This window comes from Gobio gobio (assembly GCF_949357685.1).
Source record: "Gobio gobio genome assembly, chromosome: 15".
Taxonomy (NCBI): Eukaryota; Metazoa; Chordata; class Actinopteri; order Cypriniformes; family Gobionidae; genus Gobio; species Gobio gobio.
In genome coordinates, this window is record NC_137108.1 from 21,915,243 (window position 1) to 21,928,915 (window position 13,673).

The 13,673-nt window shown below is 37.7% G+C and overlaps 1 protein-coding gene across 1 annotated transcript in view; it reads left to right on the forward strand.

Annotated features, from left to right (window-relative positions):
- ankib1b (ankyrin repeat and IBR domain containing 1b) overlaps positions 1-5,153 on the forward strand; it is a 41,204-nt gene extending 36,051 nt beyond the window's left edge. Inside the window, exons 19-20 of the mRNA XM_079837271.1 lie at positions 1,875-1,918; positions 2,020-5,153. Coding sequence (XP_079693397.1) covers positions 1,875-1,918; positions 2,020-2,799 — 824 coding nt within the window. The 3' untranslated portion in view covers positions 2,800-5,153. The remainder of the gene's footprint in view (positions 1-1,874; positions 1,919-2,019) is intronic.
- Positions 5,154-13,673: the final 8,520 nt, after the last annotated feature.

Below are 13,673 nucleotides of genomic sequence, written 5' to 3' on the forward strand. Positions count from 1 at the left end.
TCATCTTACATTTCATACAGTTGATTGATGAGGAATAGCCTATGATGCAGGGCAACAACTCACTGTGTGATGAAGCCTATTAAATGCAGTTAGAATCTCCCTAAAATTCAAGATATGTGGCAAAAAAGCGTGTTTTAGACACGTTTGTTGTGGTCCGCGTCAGAGCGCAATTGTTCCCGCTGGTGCTATGCGTGAATACACTGCAGGCTCAGTCTCACTCGTATCCAAGGTAAATCAGCAACACTAACATTCCTTACATGTGCTTTATTGAGCTAAATAACGTTAATTTGATCAAATGCATACACACGTTACTTTTCTTGCGCACCCGAGTCTGTGTTGCTGAATGAATCGCAGAACATTTCGAGTGCAAGTTGCGCAACCGAACTCAGACCACATCCTTCAGGCAGTCTCGAATTCGGTAAGTGACCCCTGAACTCAGCTCACCCGGGTCCGCATGACAGCTTTCACATTATCAATGTTTCATGTGAACCATGCCCCGTTTCATCAGTGTGAATATGCCCTCACATTTGCATCATGATATATAGGCCTAAGCAATATCACACAAGTTCTGTTTTTATGTCCAGAATAGCATGAGACTAGTGCAAATGCGATACTGATCTTATAGAACAGTTTAATCAAATAGATAAGTTAATATTGTGTTAGTTTAGACACAATATTGTCTGTTTTGCTCAGTTTTGCCAAAGAAAATATAAAGATAAAGCAGAACTGTTCGTCTCCGACTCATCTGACGCATAATTTCTGAATCCGGCTTTTTTTGAATGAATCCGGTGAACCAGTGAGGCCCCGTCCACACGAAGCCAGAGCTTTCCCTATCCGATCTTTTTTCCCCCCCTCGTTTTAAGAAATATCTGCGTACACACGAGAGCATGAAAACGACTAATGACGATGTAGTATACATGCCAGGCCAGTATGTGGCACTGTAATTCTACCACAGAAATACACTAAAAACGGAGAAGAATTGTCGCTAGAAGGGGTACAGCAACAGTCGGAGGTAAAGTAAAATATAACAATAAATAAATGTGCTACTTACCAGATGTGTTTTATTAACGCCTACACCTACCCCAACCCTAAACCTACCCTTACAAGAATGCAAATACAGTAATTAAACGACGCAGTATTGATGTGCGCATGCTCAGTGCCCGTAGTTGTATCCCTTCTAGTCTTTCCCATGCAGGACGTGGTGTGATGACATCACCGTTTCACAAAATATACGGATTTCCTGTACACACGAAAACGCAAGGGTGTCGTTTTCAGATTTTTCCACTCTGGGACCCGGTTTAAAAAAAATATCGGTTTTCATGCTCCCAAAACGCCGGATCCATGTGGACGAAACGCTGATACAGTACAAGATTTTAACGTATACAGCTAAATGCGTCTCCTGATTCAATGGACCATAAAGAGAACCATTTACATTTACCATTTTCATAAAGAGAACCATTTACTTCACTCCTGAATGAATCAGCCGTTTGAACGAATTGAATAAATGAATGACTTACTCAATTAGACATTTACCACCACCTACTGGCAGTTTTAGTTTCTTATTTAGAGTATAATTTCATTAAAAATAATCCATATTAATAAAAACAAACATTACAGGTATAGTTCACCCAAAAATATTTCTTTCTGAAGCTACTTTTTTTGTAATGTCTATTTGATTTTATACAATGAGTAATTTTGATGTGCGATTAATTAGATTAATTAATCACCCACACCATGTAATTACCGGTAATTAGATAAAAAATGTAATCGCTTGACAGCCCTAAATGTAATACATGTCTCATAATGTAAAAATTGTTATTACATTATGAACATTGTAGGATAACAATAAAATGATCTTTTCTCTTGTCTTATAGACACACACGAAATTGGTGGTGGTCATAGACAGGGTCTGCCCATGGTGAGTTGAGACCCTTTGAACAGAGGTTCTGTGGTAGAATGTCACGGGCGTTTATCTGAAACTCCTCAGCTGACATTAACGTCTGATCTTTTACCCCACAGCCTCATAGTTCCCTGGATGAGGATGATCCAAATATCCTGTTGGCCATCCAGCTGTCTCTGCAGGAGTCTGGGATGACTGCTGGCATTGAGGCTCAAGAGATCCTCGCTAACGAAGCATCTCTGGGGGCCATCGGAACATCCCTGCCCACGCGGCTGGACCCGGTGCTCTGCGGGATGGACGTGCCCCGTGCTGCCCTGAGCAGCTCCGAGCTGCTAGAGGTGGGTGACAGCCTAAAGAAGCTGGGTAATATCAGTGGCCAGAATGTCCCTCTGCGTTTCGACAATCTCAACAATCCTTCCCGTGAGTCTGCAGAGGGCCCCTTCCAAGCTCCTGCGGGACGTATGGAAACCTCTGATTTCGGTTCAGACAACGCCAACCTTCTAGGTAACATCATGGCTTGGTTTCACGACATGAATCCGCAGAATATCAGTTTGGTTCCTTCAGCCAGTGCAACTCACCAGGAATTCGGCACTCAGTCGGCGAGGATGATGTCAGAGCAGACCGAGTGCGCCATTCCACAGTGGACAGCAGGTGGCGATAGAGAGGCGGAGCACGAGTTTGACTCCGGTATCGTCGCGGGAGAGCGTGAGCCTGTCAGGCCGACACAGCTGGACCTAGTAGGTATTGATATGTGTCCGGTACCTCCTGCGTCCATCGAGTTGGGCGAAACTCCGAGCGGTTCGAACCCGTGTCACTCCGATACCCCAAAATGTGACTCAGACCCCGACCAACCAAGCAGTAGCTCCTCTGAATGGGAGGGTCAAGTACACCTTGTATGAAATATTGACTTCACCCACTAGTTAAGCCACTTATTCGATGAAGTAGCTGCCGGATTCTAAACCCGAGGAACAAGATTAAACCTGACGAGAAGCTTTGTATTGTCAGATATGTAGAAATTGAAACGTTTTGAGTACTCGCTCAGTGCTCATGTGTGCTTATGAGGTGTTCTTTGCTCGCTAAAAACTCCTGAAGTGTTAAACACCTTTTAAAAGAGTCAGCAACTGAACCAGAAAGAGATATGAAGACGTGACGTAGTGAGGTAGCCAGAAAAATCTACTGTATAGAACAGGACGGTATTCTGTGCGAGTTCCTGTTCTTCTGATTAAAAAGGATGTAAAAGATACTGTAGGTGCCAAAAATACTGGCTTGCACACGCCGAGTGGACGTTGTGCTGATCGTGCCTGCTGCTGAGGGCCTAGTCGCCCTATTGAGTACACTATCCTTCCTTTAAAATAGACCTGTAGTATCAGAGCGAGGCTGTTAGGCTGATAATCACAGAAACTAAAAAGAACAGTAATTCTAGTTGCGGACAACACTTGTTTTTCGATCAAACGTAATCACTGTAATCCGTCATTGGTTAATTAGAACGGAAAGTACCGGCGTGGTTAAACTCTGTTCAGGAGCGCCGCATCATCTCTGGAAAACGTTTTCTCTTTGCAACTTATCACAGTGCCTTTTCTGTGAAACTTCTCTTTATTTATAGCCACTCTCTTGCGCTCGGAGCCCAGAGTGTGGGAAGTTCCAATACACATTGTACTTTCAATGAAACTGAGCTCGATGTTTTTTTAAAAGACATTTTTATATGTTCGGTTCCTTTCGCATGCCTCTGGCCCCTTCCTCCAGGGTGTTTTTAAAGCAATTATGAAAAGAAAAAAAAAAAGGAATAAACCCATTCGCGGATTATATCCATCTATATTTGATGAGATACTATACATTGTGTGTTAAGATGTGATATCCACATGGAAACAATGTGTAAACATCAAATTCTCAGATTTAAAATGTCAGATAAAAATCCATAGATGTGGTCCGGGTGCATATCTGATAGAAAAATTTGAATATGTGTATTTTGCTTTCGTTTTTTCAAGACGCACCATTTTTCGAAACCATGTTTTCTCCTAAGAATATCCTCGTCTATGGATCTTTCGGTAGAGGCAGAGACGTCTCAATGTGGTGTCCAGAAGCTGTTTTAGCTGCAGATTTACAGTACATTTCTACACGGTGGAGCTTACACACAATTACAATTTTTTTTTTTTTACGATTAATTTAACTGTGGTATTTCTCTACAATAAATTATGGAAATTAATTTTCTATTTATTTAAAATTGAATGTCCTTAAAAATGAATGAATATAAAGATAAAGTCGACGACAAGGAAAAAATAAAGAAATAAAAAAAGCGCCAATTTATATATATATTTTTTTTTTGTGTATATCAAACTGTAACACAGTGCCACTTTTCAATATCTGCTTGTTACTTCAAATATTACAATGTTTTTTATTTGCTTTTATTTTACTTGCGAACACTTGGCCAACTATCATTTCAGCTAAATCACAGCAGCACTGAGTTTTAAGCACTTCAGAAATATTGCACAAAATTAGCTCACATTTCAGCCTTGGAATAACCCATTTTAGCTCATAGGTTTGCCGTTATATTGGCGTTTTAGCTGTGGGTTTGATCGAGCAGGGGCCTGATGCTTTACTGTGGGCTTGATGTCATATGTATGTTGAATCTGACCTTATGTCCGAATGCAGTATTGCATTGCATACAACTTTACAAAGTTAAAATGAAGGCAAACCTGTCTGCAAAGTGTTTTTTTTGTGTTTTTTTTGGAATCATTCCATTCCTTTTGGAGGAGTGCACACATGATTTTATTTTCTGTATGTACAGTATGTATGCGTGATCGGAATCAGTTAAGCTCACTAAATCGCAGTATTTCTTCGGACTAATGTGTAATCGCCAAAGGTGGAGGTAGAGCTGATGTCTGTTCAAATGAAGCATATGGTAGATTTTGAACACAAAAAAAAGTGAATGACAAGTTGTCCTGTATGTGAAAGTATGCTGTGCATTAAGTAATTAATAAAAATAGATCATGTTTTCTTGACAGAAGTGTCAAGGCTATTGTTTGGGGGAGGGGGGTGGCTATTTTTTGTGGGGTGAGTAAAGCACATTTTGTAACCCATTACAGATTTTATATTGTTAAACAGCTAATCCTTGAAAATGGTATTTGCACTTTCATAATCTTTACTTGATACATTCCCAATTTATATGGAAAATACAAATGTGTGATGTTTGGCCAATGAATTGGACCGATTTGAGTGTGACTCTCAATAAAGTTGATAAGACAAGTTCAGTTGTAAAAGTGGTAGTATTCTTTGAAGTTAACGTACAATGAAAGCCCAGGTGCATAATCATCATGCAGAGAAAAAATATTATTATTATTTATTTGTAACCCCAGACTTGCCTTCAGATTACTTTTTTGTAATAATAATAATAATAATAATAAAATTAATAATAATATAAATGATATTTGTTTCTATTTTTATAATTTAATTTAAATCATATAATAATAAATATTAGTGTTACATTTTAAAAAGTATAGTATATATAAATCCAGTACAAATTAAATCCATGGCTAGCTGTACATTAAGCAATTTTAATGCATGACATGGAGGCAAAGTACCACCTGACATGAAGCTGAGTGCATTCAAATCATTTAATGCACAGCTAGCCGTGGAGTATCCCGCTTATACCATGCTCATTTGACAGCATTTGCAACTTAAAGCTGTTGATATTTGCAGAGCAATATTGGACCAGAAGGGTAAAAATGATGGATATTTTCATCAGTTACGGCTCATTAGATCTAGCATTCTGCTTGATTACATTTATTTGAATGAATGAATTAAAGCATTTACTGAATTCACTATTGAGAGAGCGAGACGTGTGTGTGTGTGTGTGTGTGTGTGTGTGTGTGTGTGTGTGTGTGTGTGTGTGTGTGTGTGTGTGTGTGTGTGTGTGTGTGTGTGTGTGTGTGTGTGTGTGTGTGTGTGTGTGTGTGTGTGTGTGTGTGTGTGTGTGTGTGTGTGTGTGTGTGTGTGTGTGTGTGTGTGTGTGTGTGTGTGTGTGTGTGTGTGTGTGTGTGTGTGTGTGTGTGTGTGTGTGTGTGTGTGTGTGTGTGTGTGTGTGTGTGAACTACCTGCGTCTGTTCAGCGTCTCTCTCTAATAACAATGAAGCTGTAAGTTTAATTACTTCAAAACCAACAATGTCACTCATGGCTGAGAAATATAATGTAGCGGTTTAGTAGCAAAGATAATTTATTAATAAATATTGTGGGTCAGCGTTGATACGTTTCTGTGCCCCTGAATGTTTCTGTGTGTGTGTGTGTGTGTGTGTGTGTGTGTGTGCAGCATGATCTCAGTGACCTATGCATGTGTGTGCTTCAATGAAAACCGTGCATTAATATTAAACTTGGATTTGCAACTACCTGTGCATTAAACCTTTTTTTTTGCAGACCTTCCAGCCAATCAGAATCGAGCGTTCAGACAGACAATTTTATTATACAAATTAAATAATTAAATAAAATTATTACATTTTATAATTTTTAAAGATATAATAATAAATAGTAATAATAATGGTGATATAATAATATTATTATTATTATAATATATATATAAAAATTAAGTTCTATTATAGAATTTGTATAATAATTATTTTTAATAATAATAATTAGTTAACTTTAGTTAACTACTTCAGGTAACATGAACTAAGAATAAACAATACTTCTACAGCAATTATCATTCTTAGTTAATGTTCATTTCAACATTTACTAATACAATTATTAAAATCAAAAGTTGTATTTGTTAACATTAGTTGATGCAATGTGAGCTAACAATGAACGACTGTATTTTTATTAACTAACATTAACAAAGATGAATAACTGTAACAAATGTATTGCTCATTGCTGGTTAATACATTAATCTGAAAAAATTAAAAGGAAAATACCTTATTGTTAAGTGTTACTGTACATTTCTTTAGATTTTTGCTATTGGTAGGTCAAGTTAAAATAAATTGTAGGTTATTTTGTGAACATTTGCCCATCTAGTGGGCAAAACCGGAATGACGGTTTCTGGCAAAATAAATTTCAATGCCTGCTTTAATGATTTGTTTTCAGGAAGAAGAAAAAAAGGAGCTGGGTAATGTCGTATAAAGCCATGCATAAATTATGGTTTTATTTATTGGTTAGATGCCCAGGGGTCATAAGTCAGGGGAATACCAGAAGGTCACAAGCACAGTGGCTTTACTGAGCAAAATGTCAGATGGGAGGAAGTTGCTGTTGAATTAGGGCCCATTTTATGGCTCTGTGATCTTGCGATGTGAAGGTCCTATTTAGGACCAACAAGGATTCACTTCCTAATTCATTTACATTTTTACAGTTTTTTGCTTAGCAGATGCTTTATTATAAAATTCACATGGGAATATATTCATTATTTATAAAATCACATTGTTTGTAGATGATGTCTACAGTGACACAAACAGTATTGATGCACATTGCAGCTGGAGGTGAAAGAACTTTAAAGCGCTATAATAGATGTGATGCACTAGCGGTCCAGTAGAGAGTAGTAAGTTCCCAGAGAATGAGGGAAGGTTTCAAGTCTTCTTGGAATCACTTTGGCACGAGGGCGTCTGTGTTACTGGCAAGCTTTGTTGGCACTCTCCGTCCCAGACTCATGGAAGCAATTCAAGACATCATTTAGAGGAGGAGGAACTCGAAGGTTCCTCAAGAGGCCGTTAAAACATGTCAGCAGAACATCCTGCATCTGATTCCCACAGTCAAAACGAATTCAAGGTAAATCTTGAAGTTCTGAAAGGCATATGAAATTGCTGCTATTGTATTTCTGTATTTATGGAGATGCATCCCTGATGTTTGTATGGGGCTATTTATAACTATGTACTGTATGATTACAAAATAGTTTGACAGTCATTTGTTTTGTTCTCTAGCACAAAGACCTTGGCGTGTTTGGATGTTTCACTGGCTCAGCTGGAATTGATTCCAAAGAAAGGATTTCACTCCGTCATGGAGTTCTAGAAACGATAATTCTTCCATGAAAATCTCTTTGATTCTAACTAGGCTGACGAGTTGTCATTCATGCAACATTCATCCACAATTAAATAGTTTACATTTGGAATCATGTGTTTGTTTACTTTCTAGTATTATTTCATTTGGAGTCACAGTTACGATACAAGAGAATCTCTAAACTTAAAAGAGCCGCAGTGAACTGAGAAGTATCTTCTTGACCCTTTCTAAGTGCATGATCTGTAATCTAGAATGAAGGTTTCCAGACAGTGAATGGACCTTCTGAATGGTCATATGTCTGAGCGGTCGTCCCCGAGACTTCCTCAGGAAGTTTAAACGGATAGCCCTGACAAGGCATCTCACTGGAGGAAGGATTATCCAAACATTACACTGGCCGTCAAGCATCTTTTGGTAATTACGCAGCAGAGAAGATCAGCCAGATGAATGAATAAAGGGTGAATAAGAGTACTTATCCGAGTGAATTAAGTAAGAGGAAAAACCCCCAAAAAGCTTATCTGGTCTGTGATTACACAGCCTTTGAGATTAATGTTTAATCTATTCCATTTCTGGTCTTTTGGGAGGCTTTTGTCATTTCAAACACACAATATTTCATATTTACATGCAATTCAGGGATTCCCCAACTTTTTTTATCAGCTGAAATTTCTTTGACCTAATACATTTACTTGAAGTACCCCCTGAAAGTTTTGTTTGTAAGTTTGGTCAATAAAGAAAATAATAATACTAATATAATTTAGTCGGTTAATGGTCACATGACATGCAGGTAAACAAAAATGTAATGATAAAAATCTTTTTAAGTAGCGTTTTATTTTAAAATTATTTATTCTAATTTAAAATTGTTATGATTTGATCACTTAATAACTTTTCATTAAACTCACTAACCCTTGCAGTTCCATCACAAACCCCAGTCTGGGAAACCAGACATAATGTAATATTTAATGCATTTCATGTTGTTGATAACAAATAATGGAATATTTTCTTTCTCTTTGTATTTTTGTCAATATGGTACAAGATTATTCTACTCAAATCAATGTGATAAACAAGTTAGGTTAAAAGTAATCCAAAAGTAGTCCGATTATATTACCGTAAATATGTAATGTAATGGATTATGTTACTACAATTTTTGTCATGTAATTTGAAATCAATATCATGGCCTCTATCAGCGACTAGTTGACGTCAAGCATCATGGCAGAGCATTGAAGTCGACTAGTCTGTACAATCCTAGTATTCCAATTAAGTCTAATATTTCGCCAGTTTCTGGTTATAATTACTATATAGTTATTTGTTGTTTTGTTTGTAGAACTTGATACCATAGACTCTTTAAGGCTGTGACTAGCACACTTCTGTTTTCTTTATTTAAAATTGAAGGGTTCAGATGCAAAAGCCTAAGCCTCTAAAAGCCACTTCGGTCTAAAATGAGATGATGATACTGAGTGAATGCTCTCCGCATATAGTATACGTTCATAAAATACTTTCACTTCAAACCCACTAAATCCCAGCCTCAGCCCATTCAGAAGTACCGGTACTTAGGTAGAAACCTATACATAGAAGCCTGACAAAAAATGCTTATTTCAAAGAAAAACGTCAGACGGACTTAGAGGCTTTTGCATCTGAATTCTTCAATTGTACTTTAACTTTTGTAATGCCCTCTTTCACTCAAAGACTCAAAAAACAGCTAAAAAATGTGCCATGTGACTTGTGTGTTGTATACTAGGTCTTCTGAATGCATCTGATAGACAAATGTGAGGAACAGACCAAATCAAAGGCATGATTCATTGATATTTTTGACAGATCATTTCCATGAATCGGTTGATTTGCTTCAGAAATCCGGTCTGATTCTTTGAATCAGATTGATCTGGTTCTCAAACTCAACTCACTGACTCGATCATTTGTTTGGAGCTGCTTTGGAGTGAATACTAATTTCAGTTTCAGTCCGTTCTTCATATAAAACCTATGGGCGGCTTCAGAAGACTTGAAATATAGAGCAAAAGTCATAAAGGGGTCATGACAGGGATTTTTTTTTAATTACCGGTATTTTAATACGTTTTTTCAGGTTTATATAATGTTAATAAAAGACTTGTCAGTAAACGGCCACTGTAATGGTTGGCTAACATCATTGCATAGGAAGAAGTATCAACGCCCACTCGCTATTTCACATGAGTATGTGTTTTGAAAACGTTATCCATAAAACCGTCATTTACAGACAAAGCATCATGAAATGGGTTACTTATGGTTGCGATTGGCGTTTGCTGATGTTGGATCCAGTTAGATTTCAACAAACATCCACTGTTCCTTCCTTGGACCACTTTTGATAGATACTGACCACTGCAGACCGGGAACACCCCACAAGAGCTGCAGTTTTGGAGGTACTCTAATCTAGTTGTCTAGCCATCACAATTTGGCCCTTGTCAAACTCGCTCAAATCCTTACGCTTGCCCATTTTTCCTGCTTAACACATCAACTTTGAGGACAAACTTGCTGCCTAATATATGCCATCCACTAACAGGTGCCGTGATTAAATTAATCAGTGTTATTCACTTCACCTGTCAGTGGTCATAATGTTATATCTGATTGGTGTGTAATCCTCCGACACAATTCGGGACCCCATTAAAATAAACCATCCACTGGTCTGTACATAGACGGGCCAATGACATGACATGTATTTTTGTCCGAATTCATTATTTTCCTAAAAAAAAACATTTTAATAAATACATGTCATATATCAAATTGATCTACAATATTTCCTTTATAAGATACTCATTTAATCTTTTTGAAATTCAACTGACTTTTTAGGTTTCAAAGACCTAAAATGTCAGGTGGTGCGACCAGCAAATTTACATTTAAAAGTATCAATTCCCACTGCAATTGCAAAATGAAGTAAGAAATATAAATGTAAACCATTATATAATGTATACAAATAATTTAAAAAAAGTAACTCCTTATGGAAAATTGTGTTCTGAACACATAGAAAAGTGTCCGTTTATATGAATTGGACTAAAATTCATATGTATATTGTATATGTATATTATTTTAAATGAATATATGGTCGCACCACCTGACATTTTCTGGGTGGTAAAATCAGAAATCTTGTTTAATAATGAATTAATGCTGTCTTAAAAGCTGTAAAACCAATATGAATCAACACCATACATTTTTTGGACATACAAATGCATTTTAAAACTCTTTTGCTTAAAATTTGAATTTTTTTATCTTACAAAAAAATTAGTATTTTTCTTATTTGTCATTGACCCAGAAACGAGCTGTTTAAACTGGACGAGTCAATGTTCTTCCAGTCTTCCATTTGTCAATATTGTCAAGGCATAGTGTGGAGTATGTCAATAACTGAATGCACATCTTTATACTGTATCCAGTGTCAGTGATTTATAATGGGTTCTATTTGCTTTTAACACGACACAGTGTAGGCGAATGTCAGCCGTTAAGTGACTGAATGCCTGTGGGCGGGGCCTATGGTGTAATGATTTTTAGGCTATAACTATTTATTTATTGATGCCTTGCTCTGGAGGCAGTCATATATACTGTATTTGTCTGTGTGATGTCACAAAACCCACAATATCCAAACGAGCCATTTTTGGAGCTTGATCAAATAATTGCGTTGTTCATAAGGGAGGACATTTTAAGCTATGAAACTTGCAGGATGTTTAAAGGGTAACTAAACCCTAAACCAACTTTTTTAAGTTAATGATCTGCAAGACTGGGGCTTTATTAGTGCTGTTCATTGATTTGAGTAAATGTTTTGACATTTGGGTATAAAGTGTTTTAATTCTACAATATATGGTATGAGTGCTGCCCTCTTAAGGTTGAACGGTGGGTACTGCAGTTGAATTTTCCTATTGGACGTTGTTTACCATCGTGATGATCGTATGTTGGTTCTTCCAACGGCTCACTACCCACGCCCCTGGCATGGGCTCACCACGCCCTAAGAAATGTTTACCCGCATTGATCACATGATGAGAACGGCTTCACTCCAGAATGAACTCTCATGTTACATGAAGTAGAAACATTATGAATGAAACTTACTTGACACTTGCTATCAACATTCTAATGAAGAAAATACGGTTAAATAATGCAGTTGTCAGTACACGTCAGGCTTTTCTTGCAATATTTTTGCTGCCCGTCATAACTTTCATACGAGACACGCTTTCAAACCCTGTCACACAAGTGGTTGCCGTGGTAGCGAACAACAATACCGTAACGTGCTGGCATATATAGTCTAAATTTTATGTGAGGAAATCTGTTTATAATAAGATATTAGGTGTAAACATATTGGTCCTGCACTGCTTATTGATTCAGTTAATTTGAATGAAAATACATCGCATGTATCCAATCTATTTTTAGTGGCATTCAGTATAAGGATTTGACTTTTCATTGATTAGGTCAGGTGTCTCATTCTTTCTTGCGCTGCTGCTTCGCCAGCATCGTCGGCATCAGGAGTTAATGCAGTTTGAGCCAATGGCTCGAATTGATAAGCATCTGGCCCTGTGTCTACAGATAATTCACCCTCCTCCACTTCAGGCGAAGGTGGGGAGGAAAGTCCTCTACTTCGAATGACCGCTCTGTTGCAAAGCTACTGGCGTCACTCCAGTCATTCTCCATCTTTGCGAGTATGACCGCTGTCAATGAATCCGTCACTGCGGGTCTCAGGTGCACGCCCTCCGCTTAGCCCCGCCCTCGGTTCATACCCTCTGTCTCCGCTGGGCTCTGCCCACTTTTCCAGCATTTTTCAAATATTGCCAGTGGGAGGAGTTAGGCTCTGAGCTGGGGTTGAGCTACCCTTTTAAACCTCTTGTGTGTCAAAATATCTAGGCAAATTAGATTTTTCATGTCATGACCCCTTTAATTGTGCTTTTTTTTGTCCTCCCACTAATTGCTTTAGTCCTAATTCATTGTTATTGAACGGAAAAGAGCAACCAGCAAATTCTTCAGAATATCTCCTGCAGAATATTGGTTGGAAAAATTATGAAGGTGAGATTTTCTTTTCTTGTGTTGAGCTATCCTTTTAAGATGTTATGGATTAGAAACCGCAAATTACTTGTGAAAAAAAAAATTATAATGGGTGGGGGTTTGTTGTGTGTCCCTTTAGGCAGTCTTTTCCATATAGTTTGAAAATGGAAACACTATACACCACTACCAGCCTCTGGACAAATTCAGCCTCCATGGAGGATAGAACAATCCACAGAGACAGAGTTCAGAATGTCAGTGAAACCAGCCTCAACAACTGCCTGGGAACAGGTGGTTTACATCTCAGGTATAACATCTCGGCAATTGCTCCTTTGGAATTGTAGAAAAAAATGCATGCAACATTGTGAAAAATATGTTGCCTTTTTCTTGCAAAAGTCCATTGTTATCCAGGGACTTTGATTAATTAGGTTAATAGCCACATCTCTTCAAAGACAATAGACGCCACAAGGGCAAGTGACTCTAAATGATTGTAATTAATCCTAGTCCTAAGAACAAGGCTCATATTGTTATCACAAATAAAATGATTTATATGATGCATTTAAAAAGACAGATTTGTTAATAAGGCACATCATTCTTGCTCTGCTTCTATCACAGTCACAAAGCTATATAAAAAAGAAGTGGTCAGACTTACACCCAGTAGTTGTCTGAAGCAGAATGAAGGATTTATGGGCACTCATTTGAATGCCATTTTGGTTACCTGACTCTTAAATTTCACTCTGTACCAAAAATAAGTGGCAAAGTTGGGAAGAAAAAGCAAGTTAGACATGAACTGAGAGGCCCAGAGGTAATGCCAAGCCCCTGGAGA